The sequence below is a fragment of the Pseudopodoces humilis genome, chromosome 2 (genome assembly GCF_049639895.1).
Source record: "Pseudopodoces humilis isolate 2021_Gansu_Grassland_sample_001 chromosome 2, ASM4963989v1, whole genome shotgun sequence".
In the NCBI taxonomy this organism is placed as follows: Eukaryota; Metazoa; Chordata; class Aves; order Passeriformes; family Paridae; genus Pseudopodoces; species Pseudopodoces humilis.
The window spans coordinates 81,621,807-81,647,012 of record NC_142201.1 but is presented as its reverse complement, the minus strand read 5'-3'; the positions used below and the strand labels follow the sequence as shown (position 1 = coordinate 81,647,012).

The 25,206-nt window shown below is 36.9% G+C and overlaps 1 protein-coding gene across 19 annotated transcripts in view; it reads left to right on the top strand.

The window, feature by feature from the left end:
* The window catches only part of DLG2 (discs large MAGUK scaffold protein 2), a 991,421-nt gene that overhangs the window by 687,446 nt on the left and 278,769 nt on the right, over window positions 1-25,206 (top strand). For all 19 annotated transcript variants that reach the window (XM_088051071.1, XM_088051059.1, XM_088051060.1 and 16 more), the window contains one exon: window positions 1,832-2,001. In XM_088051071.1, coding sequence (XP_087907197.1) covers window positions 1,832-2,001 — 170 coding nt within the window. The remainder of the gene's footprint in view (window positions 1-1,831; window positions 2,002-25,206) is intronic.

Below are 25,206 nucleotides of genomic sequence, written 5' to 3'. Positions count from 1 at the left end.
GTGCTATCTTGGATTATAAGTCAGATCTTCCCCTGGGCACAGGCCTGTCACCATCTGAAACTAACTTAGAGGTATAGGGCATATCCACCCATAAGTGGGAAAAGAAATCACAAAAATAAAATTTTGCCACGTACTTGGCATGTGACTGTAAAGCCAGAAAAACGCATTGAAGGCTGCTTGCAAGGGCAGAATAATTTTATCCCTAAGGGATAAGACCATGCACTTAATAATCTGAAAGAATTCTCTTAAACGGGGCTTGACTGTTTTTGCTATTACCCTTTTAGGTTTATATTGTTTCAGCATGTGCATGTATGTTCTTAAATATTTTATTTATTTATTAAAAAAATGAAAAATTAACCTCCTAATGAGGGAGAAAAAAGCCTACAGGTATGGAAAGGCACAGAATCACATAAGCATAGCTTGTTTTGGGTTGGAAGGGACCTTAAAGATCCTTCAGTTCCATCATTCCCAGCCTTGGGCACTGACACTTTCCATCACACCAGGTTGCTTAAAGCCCTTCCCAACCATGGAAACTTCTGGCATTGGAGTAAACCACCAAACCAGACCTTTGGATGATATCTGAAAACCTTGTGATATAGTACTTTTTCTCAGAAGGGAAGCATCAGCTTTGTGTCACTTCCAAGTTTAACCAGTTTCAAATAACTGTTCTTTTTGTCATTTTGATTTGGGTTTGTTTTAAACAAATGCATCAGCACAAGAATATGACAAAAACCATCCTAAGTTCTCAGAGTTTTTATAAACTTAGGTAAAGTTTCATTCTCCCTCCATGTGTTATGACTCCTGACCAATACCCAGATCAAGTGTTCTTTTGCTGTAAAGAGTAACATTTGATAGTTGATTTTTATGTATAGAAACAAAGCAGAAATAGGAATATTTTTAGCAACCCATATTTGCTTTGCTGATTGTCCTTTCAGACATGCAGAAGAACACATTCATTTACAATATGCCTTTTTCTTCTGTACCCAAAATACTTAGAGGCATCTCACAAAAAATGTACTGCACAAGAGCAATACAATCTCAATTAATCTAGTTCTTTGGAATTTGCTCTTTTCACTTGTCCTCATTTGCAAAGAAAGGATGGCCTAGTAGTTAAGTCATCAGCCTGCTGCTTGGAGATGGATTTTACTGCTTGAAAGTTGTAGGTTTCCTTTCCAACTAGGACAAGTCTTTCAGATAAGGAGAATGCAGCTCAATCTAACCAGGATATTGAGGGTGATTATATGTTCATCTTCAGATGTAGTAAATGCTCAAAGTAAGACTATGAGGGAATTTTGTTTGTATTCTAATAAAAAAAACGTGATTACCATACAGCAGATCTTGTAGTCTACAGTGTTGAAAACATAAAGAATTTAACTTGAGTAAATTATTTAGCATCAAGCATTCTCTTCTAAATTGTCTGCTTTTTGTAGGACAGCATTTTTACTATGACAGCTTTTGTATCACACTATGAGATTTCCTTAAGAGCAACCATAGTTGTCCTTATTATGGTCTGTAGAAATAGCATGCAGCATGAGTGTTTTAAATCAATTACATTGTGTAGTCAAATGTGAGTGATTGGGTGGACTCCAGTTTGAATCAGGTATGCCTTTTGGAAAGACTGAGGCTCTGTCTCATTGCTTGTGAAGCATATTGCATTAAGTCTGTCATCTGGCACACTTGGACTTGATGATCCTTCCAGCTCATCATATTCCACAATTCCGTGATGCCCAGTGAAATATTCTTCATTCTACAGCACTGCTGACAAAACATTGTTTGGTACAAAGTAACAGCTGAAGCATTTAGTACCTATGGTTCTTTGTTTTCCTTGCAGGGTCAACGATTGCATCTTGCGAGTGAACGAGGTTGACGTGTCAGAAGTGTCACACAGCAAAGCCGTGGAGGCCCTGAAGGAGGCTGGTTCCATAGTGCGCTTGTACGTTCGGCGAAGAAGACCTATACTGGAGACCGTCGTAGAGATCAAGTTGTTCAAGGGACCGAAAGGTAGATAACAAAATTAAAAGATGTCCATTTTAAACTTGGTGTTCTACCTCTCTTGTATCTTAAGTGGCATCTGACCTTGTGGATTTGCTAGCTGGTTGACCTGTCAAATACTGAAATGGAGTTCATTTAGGCTGGTAGAACCTGAATTCATGGTTATGGCTCTTCCTGAAATATAGAGGACTTCAAGGAGTTGTGGTTTGCTTCCTTTGATTACTGCAGGGATGTCTCCTTACCTTCTAAAGAGACACAAAGATAATATGTGGCAGCACATACCCTACCTCTAAAGTTCCTTTACTCAGACCTTTGGCTTTCATTTAAGGTGCTGTTCAATGTGGAGTTTCTGAATTCTTACTCTTTTCAGAAGGCTTTTTGATTATCCGTCTTGCCCTCTCTGCTTTCATGACATTTTTTTCTAATTATCTTTGGAACATGAAGAGAATATCAGCTTACCCAGATCCATAGAAGAATTTTATTTTATTTTATTCCTCAACAAAATTATGTGGACCTTCACTAGTGTAAATGAGTTTTATTGCTCCCAGCAGAACCTTCTGGTTACAGACAAAAAGCTAAATTCCTTTCTAGAAGCATTTTTCTTCTTAGCTAATTTCTGGACAAAGAAAATGCATATTTTCATGGTACAGGTGAATAAAATGAATAGCAGTTATTTTTTTTTTTATTCATACTAGCTGTTTCATAAGCAGGTCTTTGATATATATATATATATATATATATATATATATATATATGAAATGAAGACATTTACGTTTATCTTAATATATGCACTGCACATGAGATTACTCTCCTTGTTTTATCTATAGTGAATAATAAGTGCTTTTTCAGTGTTCTCCCTGACATGTCCCCTCATGTGAATATTATAGTATGCTTGTTTATAGGGGTTTTTTATACCAGTAGTGGAGTATATTTAATATATTGAGACATATTATTGAGATTGACCTCTAGTACTCAACAAAGACAGTGCAATACTGAAAACAGTGCAATCTTCGTCACTGCAGTGTATTGCTTTTGGAGAGGAGTAAGATATATTTAAACATGCATCTGATAGTAAATCTCCGAAAGTCTGGATTCTTGTGGTCAATTACAATGCTGGATTGTTGTTCTAATAGAAAAACATTTCTAATTGTATTTTGTATGCTTGTGAATTCAGAGTAGAAGTGCAGGCAGTGTTTATAAAGATTTGGCATTAAATTAAGTGTGTGATATGACAGCAATTTTGAGAGACCTAAGGTTAAAGAAACTAACATATCCTTTCTGGTTGTGAAGAAACAGTAAAAATTATTCACCATGACCAAATTTTTGCTACATTATAGAAAAGGAAAAGAGAGTCAATCGTTATCTAATAATGGGTTTGCATCGTGTTTGTTTTGAGTGTATGCCTGATACTATTTCTTTTTACAATTACTTTCATAAAACAGAATGGATACCAAAAAAGTGCCTTTTAGGGCAAGCTGAAGAACTTTTGCTGCTTGCTGCTGAAAATACAATTTTGCATCAATACTCTTATATGAAGTTTACTACAGATAAGTGCTGTAAATAATGAATTTTATTGTCAAGCTGAATATATTTTTTATATTTTCACTTTTATAGAAACAAATTAGCTGGAAATTTGGATAAAAAAATAAGTTGATGGTATAGTTTTCTGCAAAAGTTAGGGGTTTTACCTTCATAATTTAGGAAGCATGCTATATTAGGCTTTCTATATTCCACAGATAAAAAAGCAAAATTAAGAAAATAAATAATTTATAGTTAGGATGAAAACCTTATCAATACTATTTTTAATATCTAGGGTATTTTTCCATTGATTTTTTTCAAAATCTTCCATGAAAGAATTATCTGTTGAGATGCATCAAACTCTTAGCAGAAGTTGAGAAGAAAACCTGTGACTCTTGGCTGTATTCAGTCCTGTGATCCTTATCCCCTCACGTTTCAGGTGATTTATCTGTGAACTGGTCTTTCATACCATTACAGTGCAATGTAAGAACTACTTAGTATTTCTATAAACAGTGTTTCTTTCTTCTCAGAGTTAAATTGGGATGTTTTGGTGTCCAAAGCAGGATCTGAAAACCAGCATGGTAACTTCCAACTCCATTCCTTCTTTCCTACTCACAAAATTAATAAAGAAAGTAAATCTGTTTTTCAGCCAAGAAAGGTGTTCCATACAAAACTCAGAGTAGCAAGTATCTTTTCAATTCTTTTCCTCATACAAAACTCAGAGTAGCAAGTATCTTTTCAATTATTTTCCTGTCTCTGTCAGTATATAACCCAGCATTTACTGAGTTTGTTCCTTATTGCCCTGAGAATTTACCACATGAAAGCAAGTCTTGGCTTCCATAATACCAGGTAAACTCAGAGATCCCTAACTTGCCTGTCTGTGCATAGTAGATGATAACTTTCAGCTCTTGATGTTGGTAAGGAAGGAAATTTGCAACGCTTTATATATAGAGGTCCTTTTAATTTCATCCGAGATATTCAGGATGAGGGCTTTTACAAGCTATTAGTCCACAGAGGTTAGCTGGGTATTTTTAATGGACGTTAATTTTTGTAGCTAGCAACCGCCATATAAAAGACATTGATTAATTTGGTGAATGTATTTTAAACATTAGGTATTAAATAAGCATTGTCTGGCAATGGCTTTGGGCATGTGATGGGGGAAAGGCATGGTTGTGTGCTGCCAGGAGGTCCCTTTTGAATGCAGATCCCCATGGAGTTGTTCCTGTTGCTTTACCAAAAGGCTCTCCTAGCGTCACATGTGCTAAACCTGTAACCCTTTAGTTTTGTTTTTGGGGGGAGAAGAGGTAAACAAAGACACAAATGAGTTGTGTAATAGGAAAATCAGGGGTTCAAAGAGAGCTGCAGCTGTGTTGGCACTGAAAGCTGATCATCTCTTTGACACACCTGATTGCAAATACTGGCAGATAGCAGAAGCCTGTGTGTTGAAGGTAATTGCTGTCGTCCTTGCAGGCTCTTCCTCTCTTTCATGTGCTTGGGAGATACTCTTTTCTGTGCCTCTTGCATGTCTCTGCAGTCAGGCATACATGATTTTGCAAAGGATTGAGTGGCCAACAGTAGATACTTTGTTTCAGTCACTCCCAGGGCATGGCAGATTTTAGCAGCCAGCGTCTCTACAGTGGCTGGCAGCTGTAACAGAGGAAAGATTTACTTGCAGCTTTCTTATTTAAATCATTGGGATTTAGGCACTGTTGAAAATCCTGTCATTAAGTAATATGCTTCTCTTACTCTGTATTGAAACAAGACTAGCAGTAATGAGAATGGATTGCACAAGCTGCAATGTTTGTTCCTGGGGAGCAAAGTGCAGGCATTCAAAACAAAGCCATTTATTTAATGGTGCTGTTTTTAATATAACTTGTGCATTAGCTTCCTGTAAGACCCTGCAAAGAACTGTGTTTGGATAGTGAATTGTGAACTTCAGTCACTGTTCAGGGGTACCTGTGCTCAGTCCCATTACATTGCATTTGACTGGAGGATTTTAAACCAAAGTAGTTCCACTGACCTCAAGATTTTCATGCTATCCTATCACACTCCAAAGATACTTTTACTAAACCCAGAAGCATTGAGTAGTATGATGGTACACAATTAGTATGCTGATGCACAAGTGATAGAAGTTGAACTTTATTTTTATAAATTGCATTTTTTAAATGATCAGCAGAAAAATTTCTTTCTACCATTGTGGAAAATTTCTGGCAGTCAGAAGCTTGGGTAAACACAGAGGTCATGTAAAATACTACCTACCTACTTGCCTACCTAGCTGATAATTTAATGTACCAGAAACAAAAAAAAAATAAAAAGCAGAATATAAGGATTCTTGTAACTACAAAACTGTTGAATCAGATAATAAACTTTTGACCTCACTTCTACAGGAAATGTGATGTCTTAAAAGACATCAAAACTGCAGAAATGAAGCTCAGGGTATCTGAAGCAGAACAGCTGAGTACCAGGAAACCTGAGAGCAGAAATGTCAGACTTAAAAACACCCATAAAAGGAACAACATAAAGGGCAGCTAATTTTGCTATCTGGATATTCTGGTGGCTCAAGTCTAAAGTCACAGAGAAACAGGATTACTTTCTCACACCCTTCATGATAATAGTGCCTATCATTACAATGTTTGAGCTGTGTTAGGATCTGGTGGCGATGACTGGAGCTGCCCTTCTGTTCATGACATTTTAGATGAAAGGGCTCTGGACAGACCAGCAGCTCTGTCATTTCTTGATTTCTAAAAGCCTGCTTTTTGCTCATCCCTGATGAATTCATCTAGTGACACATTCTCATGAGGTCCACCCCATACTGCTTTGGGTACTAAAACATGTTTAGGGGCACTTAATTCTCTACTCTTTCTTCTCTCAGAATTAGGGCCGTATCAAAACTTTTCTTTTAATTCATTTGGAGTGTGGTTATATTTTGGGGCTTCAGATTAAAAATTAATGCATCTCTTAAGCACTGTTCAGCCCAATTCTGTATCTCCCTCTGGATGGCTATCCTTCTTATCTGAAATTTCTTAATCAGCAAAGACTAAGCTCCTAAACCAGACATCTCAATAAAATATGCAAAAATAAAATGGGATTGCTATAAAGGGCATAATGCACATTTATTTTGAGAGTTATGTATATCTGTCTGAATGTTAGACTGTGTCATTGGCCACAACCAGTTCCAGAGTTCCCATTTTGCTGTATTCTGTGCTGAACTGAAGCAACTCCATGGCACATGGTAGATTTTTCTTCCCATAACTATTTGTTTTATTCTTGATGACACTGAATAAAGTCAGTGGACAGTAGTGAAGCTTTCTTACTATACTAAGGAAAGAATGAGGGTGGTTTAAGAGGTGTATTCTTTAACTCTCTGATAAGTTATGAGATTTTCTTGAGAAGATGCAAAGACTTTTCACCATCAATATAAGGTATGATTTCACTGTGGATTGATCTTGGATTGTTACTGAAATGTCCTCTAGTGCATTACTGTCTGTAGTTTCCTAGAGGTTCATGCTCCTTTTTTTCATAATAGACATATTTTAATTTGAATTGATGGCTTTATTGGAAATACCATGTGTGTTCTGTTGCACAGATAGTATCCCAGCTTGCAGTGACTGCTGAAATAGTCGTAAAAGTACAATTTGATTAAGTGTATTTCAAAATGTCTGCTAAAAAAAAAAAAAAAAAAAAGTTCAATTCAGAATAACAGAATAGAGGGTTCATTTAAAAAAAAAATTAAAGTGCTGCTTTCAGTAAGGAAAGGAGGAAACTTACGACTTTCATCTAGCAAAGCTAAGTCAAAAGTTACCTTTTTATCTCAGGTAATAACTATGACACTTAAAATGAAAGAAGGAGCATTTTGCAAACAAAGAACCTCAATTATTTATTTCCCAATTTCAGGAAGCAGTGAGAGCTTTCAGATCTTGCTGTTTGATAACTGATTGCAAGTGCTTGCTTCAGACTGATGATGGTACATATTTTTTTACTATTTTTTTTTATTGCTACTATCACTTCTACTTCTTTAATGATCTAATTTGTCTGATTTAAGAGACGGTAAGTATACTATAGCAAACTTTAGCATGTGGGAATAGGGGGTTTTATGACAAATTAGGCAGATATTTTCTTAATTAAAAAATTAAGAAATGTTTTGTAAGGTCCGAAGTGTTTTAAACGAAATAGTTTTTTCACATTTTGAATAGAACCTTTTCTTATGGTCTTTGAAGAATCTCAGTCTTATGAGCCTATCAGCTGTGGATTTACTTCTGGTTTTCAGTGTTCTCTTCCTTCTGTCAATCTCTGTGAATCCTTATCTGAAACAGAGCAAAATGGGGCAACTTAAAAGACAGAACCATATAAAAATGAGGAAGCAGGCAAACTTTCTCAAGTCTGGGTTTAACAGACTATTTCGGTTCTCAACTCTAATTAAAGTGCTTCTCTTCATATTACTGCAACTGTATCACTTCAGGTCTAAATAGAAAACCACCACAGTTGTAACTAAAATACCATTTTTTATGAAATGCCTTTGCTTGAAGGAACTTGTATTTTCTCCAGTTAGCAGAAAGTGCTCCATCAAACACTAATGCATAATTTTCCAGTGTTAAGATAGTGGCTCAAACCAGTAAGTTAACATCACTAAAAAGCATGGCTTTCCTGCAGGCTAGGATCATCCAATGAAATAATACATGAGTATCTGATAGTTTATCACATGAAAATTGTATTCTCTTGAAAATCATAAGGTTAGAAAGCACCATAATAAAAGTGCTATAAAAGCCTCTGCTGTTTTCCAACCATATTTTGACATGTTTGTGTTGCCAGTGCCTGATGTAGTAAAAGTGGTAGGTTATATCTGCACCTTTAAATTTCCCAGACTGAAGATCATGTTCTTTAATTTAAGTGATTATAAATGCATACAGAAGCTGTTATCATATTCTTTTCTATGGTATAAATAAAATACCAAATGTATTATCTGCCTCTGGTGACTAAAGGCTTGCTGTCTCATTTGTGTAAGTTGCCGTATATGAAGCTTTTCTTCAAAAAAAAACCGCATTGATTCTGTGAAGTGGTCCCTTCCATTCCTGAGGAAAAGTAATTCTTGTATAAAATTTCACAAAGTAATAGTTATTGTTTGAATGGCACTTCAGTTGGAGTTCTTCTGGGATTTTCTAAAATCTTTTTGTCCCTAGTGGAGAAAGAAGGTAAATCTGTTACGTTTTTTGTTAGAAATGCAGTTTAATGGCAGGAAGTGGTGGAATCAGCTTGTCCTCACATCAGACCTAATTCAACCATCGTTGGAGATTAGTGCTCAGTCATTAAAGAAATTATTTTCTGAATCAAAAAGGATAATTTCAAAGGTAATTCAAAATCTCTCCTGGCTGGTTGTCTCACTGAAAACTGGAGCTATCCTGTGAGCTGTAGGTTATTATTTGCTTGAAGTCTTTTGTATTTTCATGCTAACTATAATTTTCCACTTTTCTATTTAACTGTCATTTTCTATTAGCAGTAAAGAAGTAAACAACATGTCTGGAAAGACTGTGCAGCAATATTATATGCATGTATTTTGTCTATTTTTCCCTTGGAACCATTAAACTCTTAAGGACTCTCCAAGCAGGTCTGAAGAATCCTGTGTTTATATGCAAAATGAACATCTAATCTCATAGTACATTTTAAGTATCATTTTCCAGAAATCATTCACAAAGAGTAAGGTTTCCACTGATATGAACATTGCTTTCTGCAGCTCCATCATGCTAACTATTTCTGAAGTGGTGCAGTAGCAATTTCAAAGTGCAGTGCTGTATTTTAATAGCCAATTGAGATGGCTATAAAAATCCAGTACTGTGCATTAAGATCATTACTAAATTGCTTCAGCAATACTTACTGATGAGGCAGCTTCAGCAGAACACATTTCATCTTAATGAACTGTGGCTGCAGTAGAGCAAAAGCAGCAGCTCAGGGAAAGATGGATGTGCAGGTAGGCTTGGATGCCAACAAACTGGAGATTTTATTTCAAGAAAAATAAGCTTTGGTTGGTTGCTTTTTGTTTTCAGTGGAGAAGGAAAATAAATCTGTCATCTTTTTCATTACAATTGCAATTAAATGGCAGAAGATAGTGCTATGAAATTGTGTCACATCAGACAAAATTCAACCATCTTTGGAGCTAAGTAGATCATTGACATTTCAATTGACAAAATTTTCTATGCTTCTCCTTTCTAAATTAGGTGGGAATTTTGTATTATTATCCAGTTGCCTAAATAGTTTCATCAGCTCTGAGAGGAGACAGCAAAGGGTGTGGTGTTCCAGTGTGACCCTGGCTTTTATCGTTGTGTCATGAGGTGTTAGCACTTTTGCTGTGGTCAAAGTTACTTCTGAGGCCTTTGCTGCAGGTCAGGAGCTGTTAGCATGACTTAGATTTCCCTGATACTGTTGTTGTCACCTTCACAGGTTTAACTATTAACTTTTTTCTGAAAATATGAGAGAAGGAAGATGCCAGCTTTTTTTGTTTGTTTGTTTGTTTTTGATTGGTTCCTTTAGTGACAGGGTTTATTAATTTCTCTGCTCAGCTGTTGGATAAGTGATAGATGCAACTCCATCTTTGGTTCATATGGTGTCCTTCTGGGTGATAATTAAGCAGACCATTTAAAAATTCTGTACTTGATTTATCCCATCCTTGTGGAAATGCTCCAGAGGAACTTGATTTCTAAATGGATTTCCTAGTTACATAAGCATGCTGCTGAAAAGTTTCTTAGAACATCTTTTGTCTCAGACTTGTATGAAAACCTGATGTGTGTGCTTTGGGATCCTACTTGACACTGTGTCCTTTTACTCTCTGCAATTTTTAAAAATCCCAAATACTAAGTGCCTTTTTTGGTTTGGGTTTTTTTTGTCTATTCCAAGTGTGAGGAAAATTCCCCATGGATCTTGGCCAGCTTCTTTTTCAGTTCTAAACTTTTCTCCTGACTAAATGTAATACAGTAAGTCTCAAATTTTTGTCATTACAGCATGACTCTGTATTCCTTTTTTCCTCTAGCTTGTAAATTTCTGGGTCAGAAAATAGTTTCCCTCCCCATTCTAGAGTGCTGTGTAGGAGCTGAAAAGGGAGTTAGAGAAGATCATTACATTTGCCATTGTTTTCATCAGGAGGACGGGTGATGCAGCAGGCAGTGTAGCGAGTGTTAGTTGTCTCATCAGGATTTCTAGATTCATATTAAATCAAAAGGTAGGCAAGGCAGTTGCATCATTTGCTAAACTACTGGGCTGAGTGTGGAAAAAAGTCTTTCTGTAGACAGCAGACTAACATCATTTTTTCTGTTTCTTAGTGGAGTAGTGAGAATTTCCTAGGGAGTGACAGTTTTCTTGGCCTTTTTCCTCTACCTATCTGATCCTTGTTTTAAATTCTTCAGGTAAATTTTAGAGTATTATTATTTTGCTTGATCTTTCACCACTTTAATAATAAACAATTACATGACAACTGTTGTCTGACCCTGACATCCTGATGCAGTAGAAGATGGGGATTAGCCTGCTGTGTGGAATATCTTCATTGACACAATGGCTTTCATTTCAGCTGGGTAGTCTGAAAATCATTATGTTTTCTTCTTTGGAAACCTTCATGCTTTTTTTTAATATAAATGTGCCTATTAGTCACGTGAAGCTACAGAACAGTGTTTTTATCCTTTATTGTTCAGTTAATTAGCTACGTAGCAAGTTCTGTCTTCTTGATAGTTTTTAGATGTCCCGATCTTTTCTCAAGACATCTGCTGTCTGGAAGACAACACACATTAGCAAAATATTGCATTGCCATGAAAAGCACCTTTGAAAGAATAAATGGTATTTAATTTAATTTGTATAGCATGAGGAGCTGTAACTCTTCATTTTTGTCTCTTCACTTTTCTTGTCTCCTTTTGCTCTGTAATCCTAAGCATGGGCAGACAGTATTTTAAATCTGAGAAAGGCATTACAGATTGTAATTGTGATGGAAAGACAAAGCTGACTGCAGCTTTAGAGATTCAAGTGATGTGGTAAATAAAATATCACACTCTAGCCTATTTAGAAATTATTTTAGATTGTCAATATTATTCTTTTGTTTGCACTAGTTGGAAAAAAAAAAGGAAGTAGTTACATTAAGGCATCTCTGATCATCTGGAGGGAATAGCTGTCTTAGAAGTCAAACACCAGTGATTAATTGCAATAGTTGTTCATCTGGTTATTTCCAGTCCTTTCCGGAAACCCTAGTCCTTTCTGCAGTTCTGTCATCCTCATTTTGCAGGTTTGGACTGTTATTGTATGAGAAAGGCAAGGAGATAGTTCAATGTTTATATCTATAGTGGCTAATTTTGGATAAAAATGCAACTCTGAAAGCTTGAAAAAGCAAATTATATCTGTAGAGGAAGTCTCCATGAAACCATAAACACTAGGGAGTATACGCAAAATATTCCAAGAGCACAAAGATCTGTGTTCATTAACTGGAATGTTAGCTTTTGAATTTTGAGTAGTAACTTATATGAACAAAAAAACTTGGTCTTGGGTTCTTTAGAAAAAAAAAATTGTCCCTATTATTTGTTGATAGGAAGAAACAGTTGCAAAGCTTCACACTTTGCAACCTTCTTGGAGCTTCATGACATGTAAGAAAGGGTATAATGACACAAAAACTCTTTAGAATATGAAAAAAGATACGTTGCATAATCTGAAGGAACACTAGCTCCAAGATACGCTTGACATGTTTATTTTGGAAAGAGATATTTGCAAATAAGGACATGATAGACTTTTCTTTCTCAAAACTGTGTTTTGGTTTTTGTTTGTTGTGTTTCTTATGCAAAACAATTTGTAGGCTGCCTTATGAAATTAAAAGAAAGGCATATTATTCAGTCCAAGAGAGAGAAATGAAAAAAGGAAACAAAATTATGGCAGATAATTTAGTAAAATTGTGAATGGTGGGTGTATTTACATTTTATACACACTTACTGAAAAATAAGCTCAGTGTAAATGGTAGGCCAGGGGTAAATCTTATGCACAGTCTTTAGATCAGATGTGTATCATTTCTAAATTCCAATTCTTGTCAAATGTCATAGCCAAAATATCTGAAATTTACTTTTAAACGACACTTTTAAATACTACTATAGCAAATCAGACCCCCTCTATAAAGCAAGATTGTAGTTTCAGAGATGCACTTGGCAGTTACAGAGGGAAGTTGTGATTGTAGGTGCTTTCAAGACAAGATGTGGTAAGTGCTTTTTGCTGGTGTAAGTTTTCACAGAAAGGTCATCTCTGATAAGGTTGCTATCATGATCAAATTCAGCAACAAGGAGACAAGGTCTCAGCCTCAAACAAAGAAGCAATAGGTCTGTATGCACATAGAGAAGCTAGATACTCACACACTCACAGGTCCTGATGGTCATGACAGACCACCAGAATTTATCTGATGAAATCTGAGTGCTAACAATTGTCAGGCTTGAACACACGTGGAGAGAAGGTAAGGTGAAAAACCAGAAAGATGAAGCAGAAAGCGCATCCTTATTGAAGTGAACAAGAGGTGCCAATGGACTTTGAAGCCAACAGTATATTTTTAGAATCTCGGAATATTTGAAAAAGTAGGAAATCTCTTTATAAGCATCTAGAAAAAGGTTGAAGAGTAATGATAATCAGAAGAGACCATACTTCAATTCTGCAGCACTTCCTCATTTTTCTCAGATGACTCCATGTGCTGGGAGTGTTCAACCCTGAAAGTGGTCTGAAAAAGCAAAGATGTAATTGAGCAGGGTCAACTGCAAGGTGCTTTCAGCAGAAATAACCATATAATCTGCTAAATAGTGCCAGCATGAAACTACAGGTAAAGAATCATGTGGACGAGTAGCTATAACTTGGTTAGCTGTAACATCTTGTCTCTAACACATTCTGCTGAGATGAAACATTCAAATGCTATATTTGGTTTTATAAATTGAGATATGGTTTATAAGACATAGGAGCATTCGTTTCATCCTTTACAGGTAAAGCTTTGAGCTCTGTACTTCAAGAAGGGTGTATGCCAGTTGGAGGGACTCCAGAGGAAAGCTGGCAAAAATGATCAGAGATTTAGAAAGCCTGTCCTACAATGAATAAATGAGTGATCTGAATCCATTTATCTGAAATACCAAAGACTAAGTGGGAGGTGGGGGGCAATTTATCGGCACCTGATAGCAATCTTGCCTCGCAGTGCATCTTTGATGAGTGAGTTTAATCTCTGTGCTTCCTAGGGAGGGTGTGAAACAAAATTTAATAGCCAAATAATAAACAAGATTTGTACTAGATGTAGAAGTGAGGATTGTGATTGCCAGGGAGGACATCAGGTCTCTAGCATGGGAAATACCTGAGTATGCCAGATAGACATTTGTTAGACATAATGCAACTGTAGTTGCTTCTACCTCAGGTTGAGAAGAATAATGATCCATTGAGTTTCTTCCTGTCCCAAGATTCATAACAAAATTTTCTCATTTCACTGTACTTTGAAGACCAAGACTAGGCATGGGGCTATTTAAATCCTCCATCTGCAGAAATGAAGAGGGTATCTTCCAGACAAAAAACATGTCCTTTGCCTTGCCTCAATAGTAATTTTATATTTTTCATTTCCATATTTTTTTGCTTTAGGAAGGATAAAACATTTTAGGAAAAAAACTTCTGTGCATGGAAAAATATTAATGAATATTAGAACAGACAATATGGTATCTTAATCTGCATTTCTTTCTCTTTTCAATTTTTCTGTTGCTCAAGCCAGGATCATGCTCCTTAGGAACAATTTGATCTGGTGGGTAGCTGGTTCTTCACCAAAGGGTGTTTTCACAGCATATTTCAGTATTTGGAGGCTGATAAAAACTCCTTTGCTTTGCACTGCGCCAAGTCTTTTAATGCCAAGTCTTGACTTCATACAAACAGTTTTGTCCAGCTCCAATGAGAGCTGAGTTTCTTTACACCTAAAAACAGTCTTGTAGGCTTTGTGCAAGTCTCACTGGTATGAATCTTTTCATCCAAATAGCTGCTTAAATTTTCCAAATGGTGCCCAGAAATGGCCTGTGAATAAATCAAGATGTTAGTACATTCATTCTTTCCCCCAGGGTTTCATTTTTCATTGGAAATGCTGTGTATATAGTTCCCAGAGACTGACCTACACCCTGGCTCTGGCATTGCAGGAAAGTTCAGTGTTTATTATTAGTTGAAATAGCTGATAGAAAGGCCACATTAATATCCCTCCTAGCTAGAACCCCCCAAGGGACTAACAGCAGTCTTGTGTTATGCTATATCTCATTAAGAGGGAAGCTCTTACTTGCAGAAAATCTGTAGTGGTAGTGTAACTCAGGCTTGAACAACCTTTTTTTTTAAGTGTTATACTCTGCATTTCAGTTCTGCTAAGATCAAGTTCTTAGAAATTATTTCATGGTCTGGGACCAGTCTGAAAAAAAAACGGTAATTCTGTTTCAAATGTGAGTTCACATTCTCTTTCTAGTTAGGTATACTAGAATGCAATCCCTTAGCAAATATTTGGCATAATTTCTGAGAAGTGATAGAATCATACAATGATTAAAGAATATTTTGGGTTGGAAGGGAGCTTTAAAGGTCATCTATACCCAGTCTTCTTGCAGTGGTCAAGGACATCTTCAACTAAAGCAGGTTTCTTTAAAGACCTCTGTCCTTGAACACTTCCAGGGGTGGGGCATCCACAGCTTCTCTGGGTAACCTGCACCTCACCACCCTTAGACTAAAGAACTTCTTCTCGACATCTATTCCAAATCTACCCTTTCAGTTTAAAGCCATTACCTCCTGTACTGTCACCAGAGGTCCTGTCCTCATCTTTTTTAGAAAGGCAGAAGTATCTGACTTTAGTCATTTCACTCTGTGAGAGTATAGGGTGCTTCTCACTGGCAAATAAAACATTTTTGCTTCACTTTGTTTCCTAGAGTGCTGCAAGACAGCATCATCAGTAAACTGAACTAAGAGACAAACTACAGTTTCAGAGAGGGACAAAGAATCGAAGCAAAGTGCAATGACTCATGAATCCATTTTCAGAGTGTCTTCGCCTTACTACTTCTGTTCAACAAGCACCATCTATATTCCTTCCCTTTATCATTTCAACTTTTAATATCATGGCTCCATAAATTACATAAAAAAGCCTTGCATAAAAAGGCAAAATTGTTTGTACATTTGTGCCTTGATTTTTCTCTCTGTTTTTAAGAAGTAACTGAAGATTGATTATTTATGGGTTGATTGCAAATAGATAAGAGACTGCAAGATGAACTTCAATTTAATTTTTTATTTTCAAGCTTCAACATAATTGACAGAGAGCTTTTCAATAAAGTATTTCTGTTCAGCTTTGCAACAGGGATGAGAAGATAAATGTTAAATTTCCCTCATCAGATGGAGGACAAATAAAAAAAACTGATGAGTCTGTCCCTGACATGTATGGTTGTTAAACAGATTCCAAACTGACAGGCTGCTCCTTCTTCCTCCATTTTATTGGTGGTAAATTATTAAATATTTGTCTCAAAGAGCCATTCAACTTAGCAGAGACTCAGATATACTCATTTAAAGATAATGTTATACAAAGCAAATAGCATTTCCCGCTGAATTGGAATAATTTTCTCCTGTGTCAAGTCTGTACATTTCAAATATGAATCTATATCAGAAAAAAAAAAAATGGCAGGAAAAGCACAGATTTACATAGTAAATATATAGTACAAAGACTTAAAAATTTAACGTCTCATCAAAAAGTAGAAACTACTTTAAAGCAAATCTTGATGTGCTCATCTACAGGAACAAATGCTTTTCATTTGCATTATTAGGAGATGAAATATCTTGTTCTGCTGTCAGTAATTACAGTGATTTGTGCAGAAAATGACATAGGTACTATTTGTTAATGGCTGGCAAACTGTGATCTGTCAGCATAAATTTGGTTCCTACTCCTGAAAGAGCTGATGTATTTTGTGCATGGAAAGTGAGCCATGTTTCAGGATTTGAACCCAAGTTAATATATAATGTAAAGACAATAGCAGGCTCTGGATCTTCTCATTGCAGTCGTTCCAGGTGTCTGTAACTGCTGTCTCTCTCAACACTGCACAGGAGCCATGCCCTGTTACTTTTTTCCTTTGCCCAAACTTTATGTGTCTGAATTTGTGTAGCATCAGGAATTAAATAAGGTCAAGTGAAGGGAATGAACAGTGAGTGAAAAGAGGAAAAAACAGCCTACAAGATTTTGTTGAATTGTCTGTGGAAGAGAGGAGACAGGGAAAGGTGACTTGGTTTTACACCAGTGAGATCTAGATCTGCTGTGCTGCTCCCATTTCTGGATACTTGTCTTCAAAATGAAAACTTTAGAGAGCTGGTTGATTATTGATTACATATTAATGGAAAATGGCATTTTTAACAGGAGATGCAGTAAAATATATGTGGCTATAAGGGTGTATTTATGGTAATGAGGCTATTTGCCTTAAAATTTGAAAAAAAAGTGACAGGAGAGATAATTTTATTTCCCACTTTTTTCAACCTCTGTGCATAACAATACTCTAGATTGGACATTCTCACAATGCACGCAAAGGTGGTGAAGTCCTCATTCTGAAGCCTTGTGCTTCTCTTGAAAGGGTGGGTTAAAGATTTCATATTTGATTCTCTAGTCAGGAAAAGAGGTTCATATAAGCATTATTATTACTATTTACTTACATTATTATTATTACTGTTTACTTCCATTATAGATTTGGCTTAGCTCTCAAGAATCTTAAAAACCTGATTATTAACTTTTCTTTCTCTCTCTTAATCTCAGGAGAGCAGTTTTCTTTTTCCCTTTTCTCCCAGTAGGAATTGTGCTGTAAAGGTATATTTTTATTGACTTTTTCATGTGCATTACTAGCCTAAACAGCCATTTCTGTCCTACTCACTTCAGGTACCTGCTCCTGTCCCTGCATCTTTCCTGCTTCCCACATCCTTCAAGCTGAGTTTGCAGGGCAGCAGCGATGACCTTGCTGTGCTCTCCGTAGGAGTCACAGATCTATGAGGGGCCATGTACAAAAGTGTGCTGCCAGCAAAGGGGATGTGTGAACCCAACACCATCCTCATCTGCCGGCTCTTACTGCTGCCATCTCTGTGAATGATGGTCAATAGGCACCTGGTCTATGATTCAGGTTAATTTGGCTTGGTTTTCATGCCATTTTCAATTTGCTCTTTAGCTAGAACATTTTCATGGCTAACACAAGGCAGGCAGTGGGAAAGAAGGCAGGGAGCACAAAAAAAAGTTGTCTTTTGGCATTAGTGAGTTTTTAGGTCAGCATATGACAATTTTGAAAATGCACTGTGCAACTTCCCACAAGGCTTTTTTGCTGCTGATTTGGACAACCGGCTGCTTAAAATCATGGAATGGTTTGGGCTGGAAGGGACCCTAAAAATCATTACATTCCATCCTGCTTCCCATGGGCAGCAACACATTCCATCTGACCAAGCTGCTGAAAGCCCAACCTGGCTTTGAACACTTTCCAAGATGTCTTCTTCATCTGAAGTCTTGTAGAGCCCAGTTGATTTTTGCCCAAGTGAATGAAAGAGCAGGGGTGAGGATGGGATTAAAAAAACCAAAAAACCCAAAATAAAACCAAAAACCTTTTGCCAAGAAAAATGCTGGTAATGTAGAAAAAAAAAAAGTAAGAGAAAAAAATGGGTAGCCTTCAGCAGTCCCTTCGTATCACGTTCGGCCACACAGGCCATTTATGCTGTGTTTAACTTTAACTTTATTCCCTGCAAGATATAAATGATCCTGTCACCAGGCAGCCAGCCAGATGATGTCTATCCTGATCAAAAATTCTGGGTTATAGTGCCTCTGGATCTGAGGATTATTTGTCCTTGTGGGTGCACCAGAATTATACAAAAATCTTCATGTGAAAAAGCTACGTGTAAAGGAAGTGACCATTCATTCAGTTCAGTTGTAGGCATGTGGAGACGTGAGAGGAGAAAGGCATTTAAAAACTTCAGATATAAGCAGTTAATCCTGTTCCTAAGTGGCAGATCTTGGACTTTTCTGTTTCAAAACACTAATCTTCACTTTTTTAAAAACCTAATTTGACTGGTCTTAACATGAAATGTTTAGACTTGGTGTATGATGTGTTTATTTCCAAAAGAACCTTGCTGTAATTCTTGGAGTGTCAGTATATGTCAAAAATTAAATAATTTTCTTTTTCTTACACTGGTAAAATTGCATCAGTGTGGTTTAATATGATTTTCAGTGAACTGGAATCCTCATTAATGCTTTGAAAGTCAGATTATTGTGAATAATTAGGAACATTCCCTGATATTTTCAAGTCAAATCATAAAGTATTCTTAAGAATTACTGTTATGCAATTAGGCCACTGCTCATTTTCTGTGCTTTCTGGGGATTTTATTCTTAATTAATTTGAATAAATGTAAAAATATAGAATAAACACAAGTTCTAATGAGACTCTAAGCATATTTTCCTAACTTGCTGTTTCTTTTCTTTTCTGCTACATCTGAGGAGAGTGTACCTTTAGGGATAAATATATGCAAGCAAAAAATAATAATGGGAGGAACATTAAACTGCAGAACAATAGAAAAGAAGAGATTGTTTTCATTTACTTGTTAGAGAGCTTCTTTTACAAATTCCTACAAATAGCAGTGCTATTTAATAAATGTGTTTTTAAGGTTTTATGAAAGATTATAGAAAGATTAGCTTTCCTATTATGATCATGTAAACCAATGCTTTATCTACTATACCTACAGCATGATTGCTTTTAAACATGCAGTCACTATCTTGAAGCTTTACTAACGTTTGCATCATAATCTCAATTTCCCATCATTTCCTTTCTGGCTGGAAATGTAAATGATTTTTTTAAGCCAAGGAGTGTAACTCTGTCTCCTGAGAGAAGATTTCTTTCTTTCATATTTTAACCTAATAAATTTGGCTGCAATGGTTGATTTTGATACCCCAGAAATGAAAAAGTAATTGGAAAAGAGCTTAAGTTGTTTATATTTTCTTCTGAGGCTACAGCTGAGTAGCTCAGCAAGAAAATCCCTGAAATAGGCAGATTATGTTTTTCCATACTCTGGACTCTTTTGTGTTTCTGACTTTCATGGGTCTCAGATTACACTAATGAATGCTGTGTCCAAAGAGATGTAACACTGTGCATTCCTCTGCCCCCAGCAGAAGAGCAACCTCAGCGAATGCAGTGGTGGGCAGGGGTTTTCCACGACATCTCAGCAGGAAGCTGTTTTGTAACTGATACAAGGAACTTTAGTTAGCAGCATGGTAGCCAAATTCTAAAATGGCATATGCTGAAAACCTGCTTAGATATTCTCAATCAAAGGTATGGAAATCAGCCTGCCATCCCTCCATCACCAGATAGCAGCTACCACCACAGTCTGTCCTCTGAGTTTTAGCTGGCTGCCATTTTTCCAAGCCTTCAGTCCTTCAGAGAACCCTTTGTGATAGTGTGAATGTACATATGCAGCAGTGTCTTGAAGCCATTTTAATCTCAGTGAGATAAATATCTCTGTTTTCATCAAGAATCAGGGACACACCTCTGCCCATTCTTGCACTGGTCCGTGCAGCAAGTTTGTGTTACTATAATGTTTTAAATGTCAGTGATTTTTTTCTTTTTATTAAATCAAGAATAGTTAAAATTAGAACTAACTATACTGTTATAGTTTACTTAGAAAACTTGAATTTGCAGAGCTAAAAATTCATGCAGATAAAGGCAAATAAGATGAAAAATTTTACAGTTTCATGTATATTAAAACCTCAACCAAAATCTCTCTCCATGCAGAAAAATATCAGTGATAATTTGCAAGAAAAGAGTTTTTTTTGCCTGCTGTATAATCCCAGCTGCCAAGCAGCATCCAGCCCAAGCATCTCTTGTGCCTACGCTGGCCATACTCGCTTGGAGTGCTGTGTGTGCAGCTCAGTTTGATCCTCAGCAGAGGCTATACTGTGCTCTGAGATCCCTGTTGCTTCAGCAGGATGGAGAGGTGAGGCACTGGGAGCCAGAATGTAGGGATTAATGAAAATGGTAACCATAAAAAAGACTGTGGGCAAGAACAAAGGAAATGTGTAAAAACAGTTGGTTAAATACCTGAAGGCACGAATATATAATGCCACACAGTATAAGGGGAGCAATAATTTTCACTTTGTGTAAGGTGGTTTAGGACAATATTCTTCTTACCTAGTGGCACTATACATTATTTTTATTCTATCTGACATCAACTGGGAAATAACCTCAAATACTAGATATTTCTGAAAGAAAATGTCAAAACAATAAAGAAGATGCTTGAAGTTTTTAACCCAAGGCCATTAGAAAGGAACACCAGATAACAATATGCTGTGTTAGATGTGTAGGGACTTGGGCCTTCTTCATGGTCTAGGCTATTATCCAATTGTTAGTTACGAAAGGAGTCCCCTGAAATGATCTGGGAGCTGGGTCTGAAACAAGAATTAACAATGGCAATGAAATTATACGGCTTTTAAATATGTTATGAATATTAGTAAAAAGTTTTATGAATCATACTGTACTTTAGATTGACTTTTTCATCCACAGAACAAAACGTAGTCAAATTTTGTTCACGTAAGTCCTTCTGGCATAAGATGTCACATGCATCAGGCATAAGAAATGCTAGAAGAACTCACTCAAATAAATTGATATTTGACTTTACTGCTACAACATGAAGGAGATGAGATAAAGTGACTTCATATACTTAGGTTTAATAGTTTCTCAAGAACTGATTCATAGAATGACAAAGTCAGAGCTCTATAGAGGAAGATTGGTCCCTCTTTGTAACCCTCTTTGTAACAATTATTGTGACACAAACTTTAATTTTTATTTTGTGATGTATTTTATTCTTTGTATGCACCAAATAAAAGAGGAATCTGCTGTCAATACTGAACAATAGTCATAAGTCACAGCTGTAACAAGTGTATTAAATGTCCACAGTTGTGAGGTGCTATTGTAACATGTGCTATATGTGTCCTCCAGGAAAGCTCAAACTGGCAGCAAGAGGCTTGAGCAAAGGGCATGGGGAGACATTCCCTGGTACTCCTTCATTTATAATTAACATTTTTATTGTTTGTTTACTCATATAAACTGGACATAACAGTGCTACCTGTCAAAACAAGTCAATCATTACATCAGTCAAAGCGTTTTGTATTACCCATGTTCCTTTCCTCCCTGCAAGTGGAATTTGATTAATTAGAAACCTGAATTGGGCGTCATTGTTCCAGGTTTGACAGTTTTAACAAGCTACATCTTCTGCAGCTGTGTTCTAGAAGTGGCTGGCCCTTGGAAAGGCAGGAGCTGCCCCAGCTTGGGTTCCTCATAGCCATGCCCAGTTATTTGCAGGAGCATGGTAGATGTGTCATACGCCACGGATCAGCCAGGCTTGCAGCGTCAGGGAAGGGCCTCAGTGTGGTGACTTTTTGGGGGTCCTTTCTGGTGGTACTTTCTGTTTTGCTGCATGAAACAGTTTCTTAAAATTTGAATTCACATGGTGCTCTGGAGCAAATCAGTTTGTTTCACACCTTTAGAAAATAAATGTGTCAAAAAGCAATGAGAGAATGTATAGGGAGGGGTAGCAACATTTATTCATTAAATCTCTGAATAAGTTAACCATTTATGATTTTCCTTTCATATATTTCATTCACTCTGTTTCATCCACATCCCCTATGGTGCATGTGCTGAGGTGATCTGGCTCACCAGTGTGTGACACCAAGGGCATGAGACATCAAACCCTTACCACATCTCTTGGCATTTTCTTGATTGGCAACCATGGACTGACATTTTTTTGAGAAATATATACCCTGTATATTGTTTTTATGGGTGGTCCTTTATATTGAATACTCCTTTTTTCAGTCTCTAAGTCTTAGACAAGGTGGCTCCTCATTTTTATTGATGTGATCTGCTTCTCTGTTGGCCTTACAGGCAAGAGAATGGCAGATGTCACATGCTGCAGTCTTACTGCCAACATCCCACTGTCAGGGTACAGGGTCTTCTGCTGACAAGACACCTGTGCAATGGTCTTACAGTGTCCAGGCATTCTGTGCAGGCCTGACAGAAATGACTCATTTTGATTTTTACTGCTTGAAATGCTTTGAACTGTCAATACACATGATTTCTCTAACCTTTCTTCTAGTGGTTGCATTCGTATCCCCATTCACATTTCATTTGCTGATATTATATTTCTGTTGTATTTCTGATATGATATTCTCTGCATAGGATAATGGTAAAATGCAATATCTATTTTTGGGGTTCTGGCTGAGTTTCTTTAAGTTCACTTTTCATTAGAAGGCTGACAGTACGTAGCTGCAGTTGATCTTTTAGGCTCCCTCTCTGGTTACTGCAAAATTCTATGCCTGCAGTGTATTTCACCCACTGTGTCTTGCACAGAGATTTTTTTTTTAAATTTTTTTATTATTTATTTTTATTTTTCCGACTTTGCTGGATTAATTATATACCAAGTCTCCAAGCCTACTTTTACTAGAAAAGTAGTTAGAACATATTGTTTTACTAATACAGTGGTGTGTTTAAAGCATGTATGTGGTGTGGCAAGTAATGAAAAATAGATTTAAATAGTCAAGTATTTTAACGTGGTTTTGCTAATAATCCCAGGAAAAGGTATGACTAAATATCTTTGACTTATTAATAGCAACATTTTTTCCTGTTGTTTCCAGTTTTAATGGAATAGCTTTTGTCCCTGTCCCTTTTCCTCTTTCTCATTCCAGTAATGTCTCGTTTCATAGGATTATTACGTGTTGTTATTCACAGGATCAGTGATCAGCATTTGTGGAACCTAAATACAGATGAGTTTTACAAACACATATCCAGTGGAAATGGAAGGAAATGAGGTTTGACTCAAATTTCATAGTTTACACATTGAGTCAATCTTATATGGGCCAATGTTCTTCAGTGATTTTGGACGTAGCTGAGTTTGACTTGGCTGTGCACCATTATTAAATCCAGTTCTCTCTTTTTTCCCTCTTGAAGTAGTCTCTTCTTCACTGAACCATAGAAACACGGAGTGGCTTGGGTTGGAAGGGCTCTTTAAGGTACCAACCCTGTCATTCACTAGACCAGATTGCTCAAGGCCCCATTCAGCCTGGCCTTGAACACTTCCAGGGGTGAGGCATCCACTACTTTTCAGGGCAACCTGTGTCAGTGCCTCACCACCATTGTCATCAAACATTTCCTTCTCAACTCCATTCTGAATTTATCCTCCATCTAATTCCTGTTGTGAGGAATTTGAGCACTCTGTCCTAGATCAGCTTTTTCTGTGAAGCAGATTGCACATCAGCCAAAGAGGAAGAGATCAACTCCTGATCTTCTGTGTTCTGATGGAAATGTCTTCCTAACCAAAGGAGTTAACAAGTAAAAGGTTCTGAAATTAAATATGCTCTTTTATTTTGGGGGGGTTAATTTGATGGAACAATGAAAAATACTATTTAGAAAACATACCTTGTTCCATTCTTCCCACTTGTTTGAATGATTCTCTGCTTTTCAAACAGAGTAAGAATCTGATATAACACTAACCTGATGTAGTAAGTGATCAAGGATGCACACCAGGGTTGAACAAGCCTTTCTGAAGTCTTAAAACAGAAACCTTCAGTCTCAATTGTAAACTTTCATAGCACTGATCTTCCCACTCACCTCTTCCCACATCCAGACCCCAGCCTTTCAGAAACCAGTTGTGTGATTCACTTCATCTCTTTCAGATGTCTTTCTGAGATGAGATGAATCATACTTTAAAAGCTCTTAATGAATTTTCATTTATCGTACAGGTAGAATAAGTGATTAGCATAGTTGTCTGATGTCATTTTGGTCATATGAATCCTACCCAAAAGTTTTTGTGTAGTATACTTTCCATGTGCCTTAACAATTAGCAGAAATAATTTAAATAAAATGAAATGGGCCATTGTTCCATTCCCTGTTCTTTCTCAGAAATCTTTTTAAGAAGGCAAGTATGATTAAGCATTGAAATTAAGTCATTATTGATTGACCTGGAAAATTTTTCTCTTCCTCAGTTTTATTTCCTACCCACTCTCCCTTTGCTCCCCACAGTATTACCCCATCTTGTTCTGCTCTTTTAAACCTTCCTATAATCACTGCTGTCTTTTTGGGTGGCCCAAGTCAGACCCTGATAACAACCATCATGTGGCCTCACACATTGTATCACATATAAATATTATGTAGACTGTAGAAGAAAAAGTTGCTTCTTTCATTATTGTAAGTTTCACTTTTCTAATGGGAGTAGCCTGTATTAGTACTCTTGTTTTACACTTTCATGCATCCATTGTGCTACAAGCATGCAAACAGCAAGCCAAGCACCTCACTCTGCACTGCAGGAGTTTCAGGTGATTATCTTGGCAATTGCTTGCTTGTACTGCACCAGGACCAGGCTGAGTTAGGACCCGCTTTGTGCGAAGTGCAGGCCAGTTGTTTGTGCAGAAATTACCTCACCCTTTACACGCATACAGAGTAAATAAAGGGGAGAGGAGGGGATCGAAATGCAGCACAACCTGATCTTCCCAAGGTCATGCCCCAGGTGAGCAGTGGAGCTGAAGAAAGCCCTCTGGCTGAGGTCTAGCACACTCATTTGCTCCTACCAGCATTGTGAAACGCTCTCAGATCTTTACTGGTAGAAGTCTATACAGATGGGGTTTAGATGAAATTGATTATAATTATGTCACTAAGAAATGTTATTCAATCA